This window comes from Aulostomus chinensis, chromosome 10 (assembly GCF_037954235.1).
Source record: "Aulostomus chinensis isolate RoL2024-O1b breed Wild chromosome 10, RoL_Achi_v1.0, whole genome shotgun sequence".
In the NCBI taxonomy this organism is placed as follows: domain Eukaryota; kingdom Metazoa; phylum Chordata; class Actinopteri; order Syngnathiformes; family Aulostomidae; genus Aulostomus; species Aulostomus chinensis.
This window is the reverse complement of record NC_141329.1, coordinates 10,345,303-10,364,711: the sequence shown is the minus strand read 5'-3', so window position 1 is coordinate 10,364,711 and position 19,409 is coordinate 10,345,303. Positions and strand designations below refer to the sequence as shown.

General features: G+C 42.2%; 3 protein-coding genes across 4 annotated transcripts; 1 reads left to right on the top strand and 2 right to left on the bottom strand.

The window, feature by feature from the left end:
• Positions 1-2,749: 2,749 nt before the first annotated feature.
• Positions 2,750-10,175, bottom strand: dhrs12la (dehydrogenase/reductase 12-like a). Its single transcript, XM_086215988.1, has 10 exons — positions 10,082-10,175; positions 8,268-8,401; positions 6,985-7,067; positions 6,776-6,871; positions 6,602-6,683; positions 6,438-6,499; positions 6,042-6,146; positions 5,299-5,389; positions 5,075-5,212; positions 2,750-4,013 (listed from the first exon to the last, which is right to left on the bottom strand). Exons 1-10 carry the CDS (start codon positions 10,135-10,137, stop codon positions 3,898-3,900), a joined length of 963 nt encoding a protein of 320 aa, XP_086072114.1. The 5' UTR covers positions 10,138-10,175; the 3' UTR covers positions 2,750-3,897.
• A 687-nt stretch (positions 10,176-10,862) lies between these two features.
• ap1s3a (adaptor related protein complex 1 subunit sigma 3a) lies at positions 10,863-14,359 on the top strand. Of its 2 annotated transcripts, XM_086215122.1 has the most exons (5): positions 10,863-10,977; positions 11,458-11,636; positions 12,136-12,244; positions 13,616-13,753; positions 13,833-14,359. In XM_086215122.1, the coding sequence occupies exons 2-5, from the start codon at positions 11,458-11,460 to the stop codon at positions 13,866-13,868; spliced, it is 462 nt and encodes a 153-aa protein (XP_086071248.1). In that variant the 5' UTR covers positions 10,863-10,977; the 3' UTR covers positions 13,869-14,359. The 2 variants fall into 2 exon arrangements, with proteins under 2 accessions (XP_086071248.1, XP_086071247.1); XM_086215121.1 differs by lacking the exon at positions 10,863-10,977 and having other exon boundaries at positions 11,443-11,636.
• Positions 14,291-18,271, bottom strand: scg2a (secretogranin II a). Its single transcript, XM_086215120.1, has 2 exons — positions 18,169-18,271; positions 14,291-16,485 (listed from the first exon to the last, which is right to left on the bottom strand). The coding sequence occupies exon 2, from the start codon at positions 16,475-16,477 to the stop codon at positions 14,639-14,641; it is 1,839 nt and encodes a 612-aa protein (XP_086071246.1). The 5' UTR covers positions 16,478-16,485; positions 18,169-18,271; the 3' UTR covers positions 14,291-14,638.
• Positions 18,272-19,409: the final 1,138 nt, after the last annotated feature.

Sequence of the window (19,409 nt, the reverse complement as noted above, 5' to 3'; positions counted from 1 at the left end):
TGCCGTATTTTGAATCTAGTGATGCAGAGGTATCACATGGAAACATACTTGAAGTTAGACTGAAGGCTGAAAAAGATGGAGTCAATGAGGTGGGCATTCATGTTAACTGAACTAAGATAAGGAAAAACTTGCCTATGATTAATCACATCAGGAATAGTTATATGATGATTAAAACCTTAAAAAAACTTCTAAGAAATGTAGTATTTATAGCTGTATTTTAGCCTTTTGGGTTCTGAAAATAGAATCATGACTTCCATTTTTTTTTTTTTTTTTATCTTTTAGGTGGACAGTGACTAACTTTACATGGATGGAAATTTTCCAATTAAGACAACACTCTGAATAAGACGCGGCCATGTAAACAGCAAGGTCACAGTCAGAGACAGGAATAATCAGATAAAGACATGCAGTGTTCCGTTCTTGGCCTCATTAATATGCGTTGTAGTCTGTATGAAGTATGCATGAAGTTTTTAATGTATTTTGCAACGCGTACAGCAGCTTGAAATCTCGTCTGTGTTTTCCAGCTTGTGGTGCAAACTCAACTCAAACCACAATGTTTTGAAAAAACAGTAAGAAAACACTCAAATGAAAGACCGAAGCAACGCCACAGAAACTGTTGCAGTTGAAATCACAGAGGGAATTCTAACGTGTCCCGGGACCTTCAGTCATTAGCTAGTCAGCTCATGTGAAACCCCTTAAAGAGAATATTGTCCTATTTAGAATGTTGTCAGTAGTTGGATTATTTACTGGCCATGTACGGGTAAATGTAAAGCCACCGTCCTCCATTTATCTTCCGCTGCAGCATCATAAAAGGCTCTTCGTCAAGTTAATTTGAATGATTTTCCATTCTTCATTGCCAGTGAATCCATTCACATTATGCCATTATTTTCCCAATTGATTCACAATACTGAAAGAGCACTCTTAATTTGAAAAAATACTGTCATGGAGCTAAAGGTATTTGTTTGGCCACTTGGGGGCAGCAGAACAAGTTGTAACATTTCTACTGGTGTCCTTCCTTTTGCTGAATGTAAGTCTAATATTCACTGTCTCCAGTGTTGTTATAGGTCCCTTCAATGAAAAGTGAATGGGATTTTTACATAGCATCTGGATTTTTCGCGAAAAAAATAAAATTTGACATAAAATTTTGTGAAACTTAGCATGATAATCTCCATAAATGAACTCCACTCTCCTGATTTTTGAAGCATGAATGCATTCGTTAATAATACATAGTTAAGTTATGCAAAGAATGAACCACACCGCAGGCACGTGATTTCAACGCCACCTCAACTAGCCTTGTGCTTGTTTTCATGTGATAACGTTTGAAATGACATTTCACCCAAAAATTCAGACATTATGTGCTCACTCTTATTCTGATGGAATGCTGGTTCAAGTATTTTTAGTCCACCGAACACTGCAGGAGTTGCAGTAATCTCCCAAGCAATTAAAGCCATTGGGGACCTTTTTCAAACAAAAAATAAGAATGATGAAATCGTATAATTCCTCCATACTGCTTGGACGAGGCAAACCAAGTCACAATGCGTCAGCGGTCACGGCGTTTTATGATTTAATGTTTTGGGGTCTTTTTTTGATGTTTGAAACTTGGTCACCATTCGCTTTGATTGTTTTGGAGATTACTGCAATATCTTTTCCTGTGAAACTCCAGCAGTGTTTTAAAAAAAAAAAAAAAGAAAAGCTTTCACCCGACCTTCCATCGGCATGAGGGTGAGTAAATAACGGCTGAATGTTCATTTTTGGTTTGAACTGTCCCTTTAATATCCACCACAACCTCTGTAGTATTGTTTAGCCACTTAACCATTGTTGTTTTCAAGCTAGAAATGCTTTGAAAATCACGAGTGTGGTATTTACAGGTGTACTTTAACCTGTGGAATAGACTTAAAAATATCGAAACCTTGACCTTTAAACAGTTTCCTGGTTTGTAGACCTTCCTTTGGTTGAGAGCAGTGAGTGCACCAAAATGATTAATAAATGCTAGGACACGCTAAAATTGGAACATCAGAGTCTGGTGACAGTTTGTTAAATGATCGTTCTAATAAATGAAAAGTAAAGTGTCGCAACTTTAAAAAGTTTTTGCTTGTTTTCACATCAATGTGGCTAAACCTCTGTCCTCTTGGAATGCTGTCTGGCAGCTGTGGGGAATTGATTTTAGTCTGACTCAGTCATCAGGGATCTACAGGGTTACAGATGCTGCTGCACAATCAGAAGTGGAAGCTCTTGTTTCCTGTTTCGATTAACTGCACTGAAGCTTAATGTCCTTGTAACTGTCTCAACTGGGGCTTCAACTTCCTCAGCAGGTACACGCGTGGAAAGTTTGGATGGTGGGATTAGTTTGCTGATAACAACTGCTGAAATACCACAAAAATGTGTTGGTTCGATCCTGACATTGAGGATTTATTTGCTCATCTGTCACTAGACAGAACATGTGAGGCCTTCATGTTTTGTAAGTGGCAGCATCAACGTGCAATGACTCATTTTTCTGCAACACCGGTGCCCGTATCACAAACTCTGTAAACTGTTTTTTTTTCCTCTTTCTCCTACCTGCTTGTAAAAGACTCTTGCTGACCTACAATGATGTTAATACTTGTATTTTTTAAGTACTGTCATTGATACAAACAGTACTCAAACAGTACTCATTCTCTGTGGCCTTGAACCAGATCACAGAGAGATCAGATGCTTAATAAAGATACTCTGGTATGTTTACTCCAGTGCTTTGTATCCTCCTGCTTCAAGGCCTTAATGGCATGGTAATTCAGAGGCACATCATTCAGTCATTTTATTTATTCTATCCAGCATGCATTTACATGATGAACTGAAGCCAATATCTCAGTTAGTATGAAGCCTTTTAAAGGTGCTGGGCAGATAATACAAAGGCATAAATACATGGATGTATTGCACATGTCAGGTGATGCTGCACGTGACTGGAGGGAGTAACCACTTCGTGTCTAGCTCGAGTTCAACTGGATTTATAGCACGTACACGGCTGTTAAGACACAGCAGGTTTGTAACGAGACAAAAGCACGAGATTGAACCATCAGATAGTTTGGTGTGAAGAAAGAGTGTGCATGTGAGATGAAGTGACTTTGGTCTGATCAGATTCCCATCTGATTGACAACTTTAAAAGTCACAGTTGGTGTGTGTGTGTGTGTGTGTGTGTGTGTGTGTGTGTGTCTTTAAAGAAATACTTAACCCAGAAAGTGTATTTTGCCTCTCAACTACTCACAAATAGATGTCTCGGGGAGTCCCCCCCCCCGCTGCATCATTTCTTTATGACTCCGGAACGCAGAAAGAGCCAGCCATGTATATTTAGCTGGAAGCTAATAGTGACTGATGGCTATCAGCAGCTACAGCAGCAAAAGTGCCCAAAAACATCGATTGCAAACCCTCAACAGCATTGTCTGCTATAATCCATGTCTTCTTCATCCAGGCGTATGCTCAGTAATCCAACAGGTTTTTTTTTTTCAATTTAAAAACTATAATCGACCGTGAATACAAGCCAAACTGGAAGTGTTTGTTTTCAGCTTTAAATGGTGAAAGCACACTTTTTTGGGTAAAGTATCACTTTAATTTGGTCTCTCTCAACAAGAAAACATCCCTTGAGGAGTCACTGAAAACGGCATCACCATCAATCTCTCCTCTACAATAACAGTTTTAGTAGATATAAATAGCTACAAAGCATTACAGTCCTTTTAATTGTAGGTGAGTTAAAGCTGGTAGACGTCAACAGGTCTTAGAACATCTCTGTATTTGTCCCTGTAGCCGTAGCTGATGAGTGCTGTCCGATCGAATGGCTCCCCCTCTCCTGGAGCGCGTGACACTCTGACCCCAGTGGAAACCTCGTCGCTGTTAAGTGTTGGTGTTAGTGGTGGTGGTGGTGGTGGAGTCTCAGTGAGGCTGGAACGTCTTGGCCATGTCCTCCAGCAGAGACATTAACTTCTGCTCCTCCAGAGGGGAGCTGTGTGTCCAGGCCAGCGGCAGGTGGGTGGACACTATCTTCCGATCTGTTACATAAACACACACACAGACAACACGAAGAGTTATCCATTCAACAACGTTTTCTCCAAATCGGAACCTCGATCTAATGTTGAGGGAAGACTTATTTCTATAGTGCCATGGGAATTACATCATCGGAGGGTCTGTTGTTACAAATCACGCTCGTAGTCCTGCCTTTTTAAGCTACACTTAACCCAAATAGGGTATTTTACCTTACAAAAACTATCCCTCCATTTAAACTATAAGTAATTATTGCAGTAGGGTTGGGCCATCTCTCTATTTTCAGATTCTCCAATCGTGTTTAAATAGAAATGTCTGATTAACGATCCAATCGCGCAAAGGATGGGAGGAGGTATATCACTGATGGGCAGCAAGCATGGCGGACACAGACGTTAGTGGCAAAGAAAAGCGCCATGATGCAAATTAAAGCCACAACGGCGGCAGTCCAAGTCTGTAATTATTCTGGGTTCCTGCAGACCATTATTACTGACGGAAACGTTGCTTGTTAAAAACTATTAACAATGTCGCTTTGTGACTGTACTCTTCAATGTTATATCTATATAATCTGCCGTTTAGAGTCTGGTTTATTATGAAGCTAATTACACTTACAGACACACAGCAGCATTAATGCTAATCATCCCTCCCAGGCTGCTAAATCGTGTCCAGCTGGCAGCACCGGTGCGCCTCGCCAGTTCTCGTTAATGGCCACTTTTTGAAAAAGGTAACAAGTATGGTAGTACAGACGGGTCCAGTGGCTGTTGCAAGATATTTAGCAAAAGAGTCCATCTTGCATAGTAGAGAGCAGGCGACGCCTTCTAAATACTTAAATTACAATTAAATGTTAATAGGTGACTGTCTATGGAAAAAGAAAAACAATCGTGATCTGTCCATTCAGTGAGTGATTATTGATCTGATCGCTAATCTGAACAAGCCCACATTAAAGCGAACCTCTTTCTGCTTTCTTTAGTCACGGGAAATGAAGTTGTATTTTGTTCCTTATTTCAACTCAAACCATTAAAAGATGAAGTGGGTAAATGAACAGAAAGATGGATGTCAGTATGCAACAAACCATGATAGAAACATCCGTTTGGGTTGGAGTTGGCAGCCTCAGAGACAGCCAACCACACCACGGTGTCAGCTCCCTGATCAGGGGTCCGCAGGCTATCCTTCATAGAGCGGTGGAACTCTGGCATGGCGTTGGCCACAGCTGAAACACACACACACACACACACAGAGGAAAGTATAAAGGACCGATGTTTTGAGATATTTTGTGTGTGTGGGTGAGGGCAGTACCTGGAGTGTCCACCCAGCCTGGATGCATGACAGAGAAACGGATGTTAAGGTGAGTCTTTGCAAACTGCTCTGTCATCACCACCTGCTGCCTCTAGAACACACACACACACACACACACACACACACACACACACACACACAATACAAATAGGTTTTTCAGCTCTCATCTCCATATTACCATTTTAAATATGCCCACTTGACTTCTTAAACCAACATACTGACCTCTCATTTATCCCTCCTCCTAAAACATGTTTTCTATCTAAAGCACTTAGAGCAGCCATCGTGACCTCATGTCATAGCTACGATAATGCTGATCACAGCCCTAATTAATACACCAATTTACTTGACATATAGAAGTAGGATAGATTTGTTGTGACAATACAGACTTGAGCAAATGCTAACTGAGCTTCAAACATAATCATAAGATATTCAATTGTGTTGCTAAATGCACAAAGATAATAAGAAAGGGATGGGGTCACTAGCTATTAGGTCTAAAATCCAATGTGAAAATCGGCGGTGATGCTGACTTCCAGATTGACTTACGAAATAAATCCGTTTTACAAATATCAGTCGTTACATTGTACTTTTTCCAAAAGCTCATCAAACAGTTGCAAATCCATCCATCCATGCATTTTCTTCTGCTGGTTTGACCCTGAACAGGTCGCAGTTGTAAATCTTTTCTACATTTTATAACTTTGGTCTCTTCTCTGACCCAGAGTGTTGCTTGAACCCTTGGTTCCTACCTTGTGTTGGGCGTAGACCATGGTGCCGTCATAGCGGCCCCTCTCAGACTGCAGGTTTCCTATCCTCAGCTTCTGCACCAACATCCCACCTGATGAAACCGTGATCTGAATATGAAGAAATTGAAACCCATCTTTTGCAGTTTTTAAGATGACAAATAATCCAATCTTAGAACATAAAAGCACTGACACTTGCGGCGCAGCTGTTGCAAATGTTCCTCATAACAGTGTCTGTTTTACCTGGGATGAGGTATTTTTGTCAGATATTTTCTGCAGTGTCATACATTCGTGTTCTACAAATACTCCCCTCACCTTCCTCCTGATGTGATCTTTTTACTCACATTCTCGGATGTCACATCTCAGTAGGTCATTAAACGAGCGAAGCCCCGGGGCACTCACCACTCGAGGGTCTGCGCTCTTCTCCAGCAAGGGTATGAGACTCTTGGTGAGAATGTAAACACCTGGAAGCGAGATGAGGCAGAAAACCGCTTGACTTTCACATTTCTCTCCAACACTGACACTGCCTCCAGCTGCTTTCCCAACACCCCTGACCTGTGACTCACCGAGGACGTTGGTGGCAAAGCTCTTCTCAAGCCCCTCGGCGTTCACATCCCTCTCGCTCATGATCGAACCGGCGTTATTGATCTGCACAACAAAAGTGGCAGATGCTGCTGTGTGTGTCTTATTTCCACACTTGTGAGAAAACGCTGCTGTATATTGTCAAACATGAACCTCACCAGGACATTGAGAGCCTTGTACTTCTTCTTGAAGCCCTCAGCGAACTCCCAAACCTTTTTAGTCTCGGACAGGTCCAGGATGTGGACATAAATCTCCTGCAGAGGGACAAGACAGGCAGATTAATCAAACCCGGAGGTCTATTTGAAGGTTGTCTTTCCCCTTGGTTTTTTTTTTTAAATGTCTGATGAAGGTGTGAGTCACACTGTACTTTATTTCCCGTCTCCTTGACAATATCAGCTCTGGCTTCCTCAGCCTTGTCCTTGTTCCTGCACACCATGTGGATCGTTCCACCTGTCACACAGTTCACAGACACTTTTAGACGTAAGAAAGTAGCGCGAGGGCGCGTTCCAATTGTCCTCCATGCTTGGGGAGATTCCTAACTGAGATGACCTGGAAGTATACCTGAGCTTTTCAAATTCTCCCTTTATGCTATGGAAAGAAGTGTCAGTGCTTCCTTAATTTGCTCTTTTAGCACAGGAAACACTGGAACATCCTTTCTGACAGGAGACACAATATTATCCCACGAGTCCTTGCAGCAGCAGCTTTTAAAGTGTTAAAGTGCTGTGTTCACCTTTGGCTAAACAACATTAACAAATATACAATACTTTATTCCCTTTTAACATTTAATTTTGTATGAAAAGAAAAATCCATGTTCTCTTCCTGTTTTAGTTTTTAAATTATATAGAACCACAAAACTTCCTTTTCACTTGGTAGTCTGGAAATAAAAAAGGTACATTGCTTCCCCTGAGAGATTTTTGGTTCGTTAATTTGGTACCATATCTTAACATGCGGTGCCAGATATACTTTCATATAATAAATGAGTACATTATGCACATTTCTATGAGTGTACGTAAATAAGAAAAAGTTTAACATTTGTACATTTATATGAAGGTGTTACCTACATTATTGTAATTGACATGTGCGGCCATCACATACAGTGCATTTGTTACTATTCTAATGATAGATAAATATAATTATTCATATATGCAAGAAAAAGTGCAGTGACTGACATGACTGAGATTATTACTGTAATAACAAACTTAAGAAAATATTTGTCAGGACATGTGAGTTCTGGGCTGCACGGTGGTGCAGTGGTCAGCACTGTGGCCTCACAGCAAGAAGGTTCCAGGTTCCAGCCCCGGCTCGGGCACAGGATCTTTCTGTGTGGAGTCTCCATGTTCTCCCTGTTCCTGTGTGGGTTCTCTCTGGTACTCCAGCTTCCTCCCACAGTCCAAAGACATCAAGAGGGGACGAGGCTGATTGATACTCTAAATTGACCGTAGGTGTGACTGTGAGTGTGAATGGTTGTCTGTCTCTATGTGTTGGTCCTGTGATGGACTGGTGACCTGTCCAGGGTGAACCCCACCTCTCGCCCGTAGATGCTGGGATAGGCTCCAGCCCCCCCGCGACCCTTACTAGTAAGGAATAAGCGGTAGACGACGATGGATGGATGGATGTGAGTTCTTCAGACATGTCGGAGGGTGTCCGTACCTCTCTTAGCAATGGCCATGGCGGTGGCTTTCCCAATGCCACTGTTGGCTCCTGTTATCATGAAGGAGCGTCCTGCCATGGACACCTCCAGGTCCTTTTCTACAAACCGTTTGGAGGCTGACAGAAAAGCACTCCTGCAGACAATGAATGTGTACGGATTAGATTGTGTGTCCGTGTGTGTGTGTGTGTGTGTGTGTGTGTGTGTGTGTGTGTGAGAGAGAGAGAGAGATGTCGGGCTGATTTCAAAGATGTGGATCAGCATGGTCAGGTCAGGTCAACATGCTTACTGTATGGACACAATGAAGAGGGAGCGGTGTGCCTGGCAGCATCGCCTCTGATCAGAGGAGTTCAAGGGTGGGGTGGTGGTGGCAATGGTGGTGCTGGTGGTGGGGAACCTCTGAGACTACCAATGTCAATTCTAACCATTGTCCTGGATGCTATTGTTGAGGGGGGTAACACTGAGGCTAAATGCCCACTCTGTTCAGTGGTGTCAAGCAGAGAGCTTTAGCACAGGGTCAGAGCGGGTTACAGCTCTCGGACAGAATCCACAACACAGAACAAAGGGCAGCGGGGTAACGATCACAAAAGCACCTCTTCAGACAACTTGGCTTGAATAAGGAAAAAGGCGCCTTTGGGACGGATAAGGCTGTTGTTAGGACAAATGGTTTGCAGCCTTACTTGACTCCTGCCAAGTCACTAGAAATTGATTCCTAAATCAGAAATTTTCCAGGATTCCACTCTTCTCTTTTTCTGCCAGGTCTCTCATGTCGAGGGAATAATCACAGCAACAAACGTAGCAGCAGAACAAAACAGACACATTTACAGGAACTGGATCCCTTTCAAAGTTTCAGTCAGAACATAACCTACTTTGGTTGGGGGGGGTCACATTCTCTGAAACTACGTTCATCAGACTAAAAGTGTTGAGAAACACGTCTATTTAAAGAAATGTTTAGGCCAGTCTCACAGACTGATAGGCAATATTACCCATCCTGGCATTCACGGCTGCAACAAAGAATCACTAAAGGAAAATAAAAATGAATCACCAATAAAATATCAGTGAATCTGCTTTTTTTTTTTTTTTTAATTTTTTTTTTTAGCAAAAACGTCAAATATTTTCTAGTTCCAAATGTTTAAATAGAATAATTTGGTGCTTTTGTCATCCGACACCCATAATGAAGAGTATTGGGAATCTGGACTTTTACAAGGACAAAAGAATCCTTGTGGCTCTCGGAAGCTGAGGTGAGCAATCGTCAGATTTTTTTTTGGACTAAATTATTTATGGAGAAAAATAGTTGCTGGTTGTTGGTGATGAAAATAAATGAATAATTACCATTTATTTAAATCTTTTTTTAAAAAATTATTGAATAAATAAATTAAACGTCTTTCCCAAACGCAATCCCTAAATTTTCCAAACAATCAATGTTGCCCCTCCTTAAGCAAAGACTGTCACATGGTGATGGATGGATGTTATGCCAGCAAAAGCTAAATAACCTGATTATAGTAATATTTAGTTAGAAGCAGTCAGAGAAAACATCACTATCAACAGTTAGGGATCGTTGCTGAGAATAAAAGGAAAGTTTAAAAGCAGACAACATTTGAAGCATATTTAGTTTAGACGTGTTCATGATTGAAATAGGAAATGGATGCAAACAATTGAAGTATATCAATTAACGGGTTATCAGATGGCAGGTTATTTCTGACTCTTCACACACACACACACACACACACACACACACACACACACACACACACACACACACACATTCAGATGCACACTAGTCTGCCACACAAAAGTTAGGAGCCAGTCATGCTACCTGGTGAAGCCGGTCAGGCCCTTCAGGAACCAGGCGGAGTTGCGGTACAGGGACATGATGGTGGAGGTCTGACAGCCGCTGCTCTCTGCCCCGATTTAACTCTGCTGGACGCGGACCACGTGGAGCCGCTGGGCTCAGGTGACCACCCAGCGGCGGGCGGGCGAGCGGGCTGCATTAATTAGTGAACACTTACATATTAATCAACACAAATTCAAACTAGCAACTACATACGAAATATATAATAATAACCGTCCAACATTCCTGTTTTCTGTCAATTATCTAATTATTGCAGAGAATGAATGAATGAAAAAATAAATGTTTTTTTATAGTAATAAAGACTTCAAACTAGAGTTTGTGCTTCATTTAAAACACAACTATTTTTAACTCCTAAGTAGTAGCACATGAAGTCACTGATAAGGATAGTAGCAGTACTACGACCACTAAGCGTGTGGGTGTGTGTGAGTGCAGCAGGGAGAGCGCGGCTCTGACTGGAGAAGGTGTGATGATCGCACTGATTTCTGGGTAGATCACCAATGTGGCCGCATCCTACAACGCAGACGACAGGAGAGAGAGAGAGAAAGAGAGAGAGAGAGAGAGAGAGAGAGAAGGGGGAGAGAGAGAGAGAGAGAGAGAAGACGGGGTTATATCACCAGGGTGAGTAAATATGGTAAGTACTGGATTTATTAAGTTTTTTATCATGTAGTAACATGTGACCTCTACTGTAACGCAGGTGTTATTGTTGTAGGTCTTGTCGATGTTATAATTTCTTCTTTAGACTGTGGGAATGTCCGCCTTTATTCTGTATCAATTGAAGGCAAAACGTGAGCTGATGTGAAATGCTCAGGAAAGAAGTTACACCTGCCCTCCTCTCACCAGTGAGGGGGTAGGGCAGGCAGGTGAGGACAAATGTAGGTTCAATGATGTAATTTTCAGATTCACGGTAATTCTCATTAAACACTTAATGCAATTTAATGAAAACAATCAGTTCCTGTTAGTTTTTCCTTATGCAGAAGATAATTGGAGTTACACTGCTGACTTTCTTTATCTTTCAGGTAGAAACATGGCTGCCTTGCAGCTGCAACTCCGAGCAAAGTGCTCCCAATAATTACTCTTGCACAACATGAGCTTTGTGTTTATTGCTCTTAATCTTCCTGACACTTGTAGTCGTAATGCTGTTTGAAGCCAACACTGCCACCTGCTGGTAGCATTAGGTGGTTCATTTTAAGTGAAGTTAAATATTAACCATTTCAACAATATGTTCTGAATCCACAGAATGTTTAACCTGTCGTGTGTGTGTGTGTGTGTTTGTGTGTGTGTGTGTGTGTGTGTGTGTGTGTGTGTGTGTGTGTGTGTGTGTGTGTATGTGTCCTCTCCAGATGCACTTCTTGCTGCTGTTCAGCCGGCAGGGAAAGTTGCGGCTGCAGAAATGGTTTACACCGATAACAGAGAGGGAAAAGAAGAAGGTGATCCGGGACATGATGATGCTTGTGTTGGCTCGTGAGCCGCGTTCCTCTAATTTCCTCCATTGGAGAGACCTGAAGATCGTTTACAAGAGGTGGCCGACAGACACACAGCTGCTGGTTCATTTCAGCGTGTCACCAGGATGGCAGCGTGCACAGTACATAGAGAATCCACCAAGTCCATGCTGATTTTTGACGCACATGCCTTCAAAAATATAGGTACTAGATCCTGCAGAGGGAAGGTCTTGTTAAACACATGAGGGGAGACAGCCAGTGCTCATCCTCTCATGCTGTATTCAGTCCAGTGCCACAGGGTTGACATATTTTTGTAGGCCAATAGGGAGGTTAGCATCACCGTGTCCATGTGTTCCCTCGAGCAAAAGTCAGTGGGAATTTTATATTGGGACGAATCCCACCATTAAAACATGTCCAGTATCAAAGCTGTGGTTTGGCAGTGACTTGTCAGTGTAGATGATCAGACAAAGTTCTACAGCGTCATTTTCTGTATGTATGTGTTCTGTTTTCACAACCTGAGCCAGCTCAGACAACATTAATGACATCATGACATAACACTGGAACTTTGTCCAACTGCAGGTACGCCAGCCTGTATTTCTGCACTGGTCTGGAGGATCAGGATAACGAGCTGCTGACCCTCGAGGTGCTGCACAGATACGTGGAGCTGCTGGATAGATACTTTGGAAACGTAAGTGGAACAAACCTCTCTCAGTCGGTGATCAGGCGGCTCTCTTAGGTGTATTCATTGAGCCAACATCTGCTCTGTAGTCTGGATTCTAGAGAGTCTCATTTTTATAGTTTCAACAGCTGCAAGAGAACTAACAGATGTTAATGGGATAAAGTCCGCACATGCTCAGACAGCTGAGGAACGCTCCTATCAGACGGACTGAAAACATCGGCGTATGGGGGGGTCATCGTACTGAAGAGATGATTTCATTCGTTCTCCTCCTGCTGAATTACACACTATCATTAGTATAAGGAAGAAGTGTAATATTACCTGTCAGAGTTTAACATCCAAACTCAAGGACATCAGTTAAGATCTGTTACTCTTCCTCACACAATATAGATGTTGCCTCTTTATTTTTTCCATGTGCATAAAGATTGAAAAAATCAACGTGCTAACAAACTTAAAGATGTATTTATTAAGTTGCTTTTGTTTGTTTTTAATCATAAAGCCAAGACTCTGGATCAGTCCAGTACAGACCTGCTCTCAGTACTGACGGTCATAGTGAAATAAGTCGCCTTGTTAAATATGATTGTGGGTTTTAGAAACAATTAATGAGTTTTCTTATATTTAATTAGTAGCAGACCCCAGATATCGTATAAATGACCAGCTCTACCACTGCCAAGTCATAAATCACTAACATTGCAATCGTAGGATTATTTTCCTACAAAGTCTTTGTTTCATAAACTGAATCACGGGTGTTTTGCAAATTAACGATCTTTTCACTTTCTTGTAACAGTTCATCAAATATAAGGAATGAAGGTAGAAAAGTGCGCTTGTCACTTCATATAAATTCACATAATCCATTATGATATTACCACGATATCATTCATTGTGAATATGTATGTACGTTCGGAAACTTAAGAACTAAATAAAAGTGAAACGTATTTTTGTTTTACTCAATGAGATCATGCTCCACCTGCAGTTCTTTCAAGGCCCATTAGGGGGCTGTAGATCATCGTCTGCTCAAAAAAAATTCCCAGAAGTTGGTAAAGATACCTCACAGGCAGTTTTGTATATATGAATAAACAAATGAATGATTTTTATATGCAATATAAAAGGAATAATAACAAGCAATTGAAATGAATAAAATGAAAAAAAAAACATTTTGACACGTCAACTCAAACTCTGAATACATTTTCCTAGATATTTTGGTTGAAAAGGAGAAGGACGAAGTGTAAACATATAGATTCCCACCGCTTTCTCGCTGCTTCTTAATTGCAATATCTGTATTTACATATGATATATATCATATACATATGTCTATGTTCTTTATTACATCTTGATCATCAGTGGATCAGGCTCAATTATGTTTTTTTTCTGTCCCTCCATCAGGTGTGTGAGCTGGACATTATCTTCAACTTTGAGAAGGCCTACTTCATCCTGGATGAGTTCCTCATGGGAGGAGAAATCTTGGAAACTTCCAAACTAGCTGTGGGTCTCTCCATGGAAGAGGCTGACACGCTCCAGGAGGTGCGGTAATGTGTCAGAGACGCTCCGGAATGGCCGTTTTTAAACAGTGATTCATGTTTCTTTTGTCTTTTTTTTGCAGACTGTGGAGGAGTACATGAGCAAACCTGCCTACTGAGCTGGAAAATGAGGACATGTAACATTTTGAGACTTGAAGTAAAAGGTTTATTACTACGCAATATTTTTAACACTTCCAGAGCGGTCGGTGTGACAGAGCCGGTGAGTGCTCTTCATCACCCGCCTGCCTCATTTCAGGTCAGCTGACTTTAAAAATGCATTTTTTTCCCCCAAATATCTTCCATTTCAAATATGTTTAGCAGGAACATTGTTTAAACTTTTTCTGGATGGAGCAGTTAAAGTGCCTTCTGAGCCTATTCATTCATCTCAGGGTCTTAGCACCGAACGTGTTGTATGTAACAGCGTTGTCATGTGTGTCAGCTGATCCGAATAAATGCTGTGGAAAAACATTAGCTTCAATAGCTCGCACGTCATTGTCTGATGAAATGAAAAAACACTGCACGGTAAGGAAAAAAATAAAGTCAATGCTTTATTAACTTCAAATATGTCACATATGAGCACATTTAAGAAAGATGTACCAAAAAATACAAGTGAATCTATCAGGAATCCAACACTTATTTGTGTGTGTGTGTGTGTGTGTGTGTGTGTGTGTGTGTGTGTGTGTGTGTGTGTGTGTGTGTGTGTGTGTGTGTCAGGCTGGTGGACCACAGGTTGTAAATGTCTGAACACTCATATTTCTGCTAATAAATATGGACTCTTGTAAATCTACAGAATAACTACAGTTGACTTTATCTTTCAAAATATTCTGACACTCCCTCCACTGAAACCATTTGTATATTTATGTATATTTATATATAAGTGTATATCTATTTATATTCCTAGAGCAGTTTTGGCATCACTTTCTTCAGTTTCTGGGTTCAGGTAGCTAAGCAACGTCATCACCGCCTCATTATCAAAGCTTTGCTGTGGCGTGTCGCCGCCCCTCTCATCGTCCTCAGACTGTCTCTTTTCATTCATGCGTCTATCTGAGTCCATTTTGTCAAAATAATCCTGTATGGCCTGTTCAAAAGACCCCGTCACGCTCTGTCCTGCTTCATCCCGTTTTTGGCTTGCCTTGTTGCTGCTGTACGCGGGGTTGGGATACCGTGCCAGCATCTGAGCTGCAAGATACGCCGCCAGCTCATCCTCATCCACCGTGTCATCATAGTTGTCCTTTGATTTACTGGGGGGGCGTCGTAGCGTGGGAGCGGATTCCCCCGGATGCCCCACAGGCTGAGTTTGAAGTCGTGACAGCGAGTACTGCTTCCTAAGAGGAGCTGGATCTTTCTCCTGGCCTCCTAACCCCAGGACGTTGAGGATTTCCTGAGTCTGCATGTTTTTTGGGGACTTTTGTCTAGGAGGAAGGGGTCTGCTGTAGAATGTGGCTTCAGGAATCTTGTGCATCTTCTTCAAGGACATCTGAGGAAGCTTGTTTAGCTGCTTCTGTGACTTGTCTCGACTCCTCACCTCTCCGGTCTTGAGCATGTCCATCAGGTCTTCAGGGGGTATCTGGTATTTCTGGGAGATCTGGATGAGCTGGTATATGGCCCGTGGATCAATGTTCTCCTCATGGGTTCTCCTCTCAGCCCGCCATTTCTCCTCCTCCTCTATTGCTCGCTTCTGTTCCTCCTCCTCGGTTTTCTCAAGCACTTTGAGGAGGTAGTAGTCCACCAGGTTGGTATCATCATCGGGATCTTTCGACCTCTTGACTGGGTAGCCTTCCTCATCTTCCTCATCATAATCAAGGCTTCGGTCAAACTTGTTCTCTTCCTCCTCCTCCTCCTCCTGATCTTGTAGTGGACCCCAGTCCACAAGGTCCCCGCCTACATCATCATACGCCATGTTCTTTACATTAAACATATCCTCATTCTCATCGTCATCCTCCTCTTCCTCCTCCGTGGCATCGTCTTCATCCTGCCGTTTGTGCGTGGTCCTCAAATTAGTCAGCTTGTCCAGTTCATCAAAGACTGACTGCAGCGTGGCGAGGTTCTGAGGGGTGTACTTCTCCTCCACGTTCTCATTGGTGCGTTTGAAGGGGCCCCCCTCATCCTCCTCTTCCTCTTCATCTCCTTCGCCCTCCTCCTCATCCTCAAACATTAACGGCAGCTTCTCGTGAAGCATGATGCCGTGTTTCTGCTGCACCCTGGGGTACGCACCATCCATCATGTCTGTCGCAACCGCCTCGCTGCCGCCCAGGGAGGAGGGACGAAGTGAAGCTGGCTTGGAGGCCTTTTCTGTTTGCTGGAGAGTGCTGAGAACAGCCTGGAGGAGTTCCTCGCTCTTGTCCTCCCTCCCTTCCTCCTCCACCTCCTCCGTCTCATCCTCATTTTTGCTGTGTGCTGGGTTAGAAGCCAGCCTCAGCATGGCACGCAGCTTCTCCACGTCATCCGTGTGGCTGGCGTCATAGCCTGCAGCCAGAGGGGTGTGCTGCTGGGAGTCTGTGCCGGTTCTCTGACGAAGGCTCTCGATGTACTCCAAGGCTTTCAGCATGTCGGTGTCGGGAACCTGGCGGACATTTCCCCTCGAGGTGTCAGATTCACTTCCCCACAGCCTGTGCTCTCTGAGTGAAACGCCGTGAGCACCAGATGAGCTGAGACAGAGGAGGAGGAGGCTGGCAGTACAAGCGAGAAAAGGTCTGCCTCTTGTGGAGGTCTTGGGGACTGACGGCATGGTGACGCCTGGAGAAAGACAAAGAGGCACCTGTCAGCACTGACCTTTATACATTAAGCTAACGGGTTCACAGCAGTTAGTGGTCTGGCATTTCCTAAACGTCTTTTGCTCTTTTTATAAGTGAGCTGACGACTGCATCACAGACTATTGTTTTGGAAGGATTTTTTTGGCCTCCTAGTTCTAGAGTTCTCTCCTTCCTACACCTAGTTAAATAATCCCAGTGTCCTTTTTTAAGATTTACATATATACAATAATATTTAAATATATATATATGTATATATATATATATATATATGTGTGTGTGTGTGTGTGTATATATATATATATATATATATATATATGACTGGTTCTTTCTTTGTTCAGTCATATATATATATATATATACACACACACACACACATATATGTGTATATATATATATATATATATATATATATATATATATATATATATATATATATATATATGACTGGTTCTTTCTTTGTTCAGTCATATATATACATATATATATACACACACACACACACACACATATATATATATATATATATATATATATATATATATATATATGTATATGTATATATATGACTGGTTCTTTCTTTGTTTTTCAACCCAAACATCTGTTGTCATGTCATTTTGCTCAATTAAATCAAGACTGCTGCCACATAACATGAATGCTGAGGAGAAACCAGTGGCCTTTTTGTTATTTGATCCCAAATACAATTATCTTGTATTAATAATTTACTATTACGCAGCTGGGTCAGCAGTGTACACCCCCCCCCCCCCCTCCCCCAGTGTATCTCTGCCTGTTGCGCCTATCGGGGGACCGTATTGGAATCCTGCCGCCTGCTCGCCAGCAGCGGTAATAGCAGCGGCATTCAGCTCCCCTACAAATCTCATTAGTCGTCAAATTGCTGCTCTCCGTGAGTCACGGCCCGGTTGTCAAGGTAACCTGCAAAGACTGATGTTCCCATGGAACCTGCGTTTAACCGCGGAGAACCTTTAAACTCCAACCATTTCTCTTGTATCTCCTGCTAACACGGTTGTGTTCAAGCACGTTAGGGAGAGGGATAAGTTATGCATTGGCTTATATGAAACATGCAAATATGTTTATTTTACATGAGGAAACTATTATTGTATTAACATTGTTGAAGTATTATTATTATGATTCATACTAATATTACTAGTATTAATATGATTGTTAACCTCAATAGCAAATTATTATTATTATTATTATTATTATTATTATTATTATTATTATTATTATTATTATTGTTATATAGACAGGAACTTCTTCCTCAATTGCTCAAAAAAGCGCACAAGCGACGATATTTTGCTATGTTTACTTCGTTTGTTGTTGTTTTTTTCAACATTTAAATGTCTAAACGCGTCTTGCTCACTATGTGTGACTTGTGAAGGTGAGAAAAGTAGCTTTAACAGCAGCAGGTAATAATAAATAATCCTAAATAATCTGAGGCGGACTGAGAACAAAGACATTCTGCGGGCAAGACAACGCAACCTCTTCCCCTCAACAACTGCGTCGGTGCATCAGGTAGGAGAACCGTAGAAGAAGAAGAAGAAGAAGACGATGGAGAATAAGATGAAGAAGATTTAAGTTAAGGAAGAAAAAGTCCAGACGACGCGTGATAGTTGCGTTATTATGTGCTGTAATAACATAGGAATCTTACCTTTATTTGGAATTAGTTTGCGTGGAGGGTCGGGAGTGAACTGGGCATCTCTGTCTCGCAGTGGGAGTCTGCTCTCAGCACCGCGGACAGCTCCTCGTGCTATTAGAGAGACCACCTGACTCGTGCGTCAGAGCTGGGAGCTGATACGCAAGACGAGCGCGTGCACACACACACACACACACACACACACTCGCACGCAAGCGCGTAGTTCATGTAAGCCTCTGTTTTTGAATATGAACTGAGACTTAAAACATCACGTCTCAGCGGCTGTTTGTCGCAGTTGATGACGGGAATTATTCAGAATGGCTGCAAATAGAGGACTGATGGTTGGTTAGATGTTGGTGCAAATGCTGTTGTTTCTAATCCTGTCATAGATCGGTTTGCCTATTTGTTTACCACTTCAATATTAAACGTCTGTTGCAGCACCGAGGGACAGACACAGTTAAAAGTCCATCGATGACTCACATATGGACTCCGCCAAAGCCTGAGATGGGAGGGGTGACTTGGCACTGCAGAGGTGTGTGTGTGTGTGTGTGTGTGTGTGTGTGTGTGTGTGTGTGTGTGTGTGTGTGTGTGTGTGTGAGAGAGAGAGAGAGAGAGAGAGAGAGAGAGAGAGAGAGAGAGAGAGAGAGAGTGCTTACAACTAAAGGACTCTATTTCTTTTACACACACACACACACACACACACACACACACACACTGTGGTCTCTATTTCTGGCTGCCTGTCAAATCCTGTCTGTGGATCAGCGTGTGTGTGTGTGTGTGTGTGTGTGTGTGTGTGTGTGTGTGTGTGTCTGCGTGAGTGCCTGTGGCTTGCAGTTTCATTCATAAATCCTCCTCGCTGTGTTTGATGTGAGCTAAGGCTATTCTCTGCCTGATATTCAGTGGAGCTTACTTAGTTTTAGCTTTGTCACAGTTGCATGGTAAAATAGGTCTAAAATCAGGGTTCATTCACTCATTCAGCTTTGCGGTGCCAACCACAATGACTCATAATTACTCACGCTACCGAAATACAATGTAAACAACCAAATCTGTGTAAAAAAAAAAAAGTGTTGTGTTTGGCAAATGTGTTGTTAATCGTTCAGGTTGGGAACATTTAGAACCATACATTCTCACCTTTCGTAGCTCAAGATTGTTCTCCCCTATCATATTTTCTAGTGTATCTAGAGACACTTTCATCCTTGTCACACTCACCCCCACAACATTTTCTTTTCACATTACGTTTCGGATGGCCAGCAGTG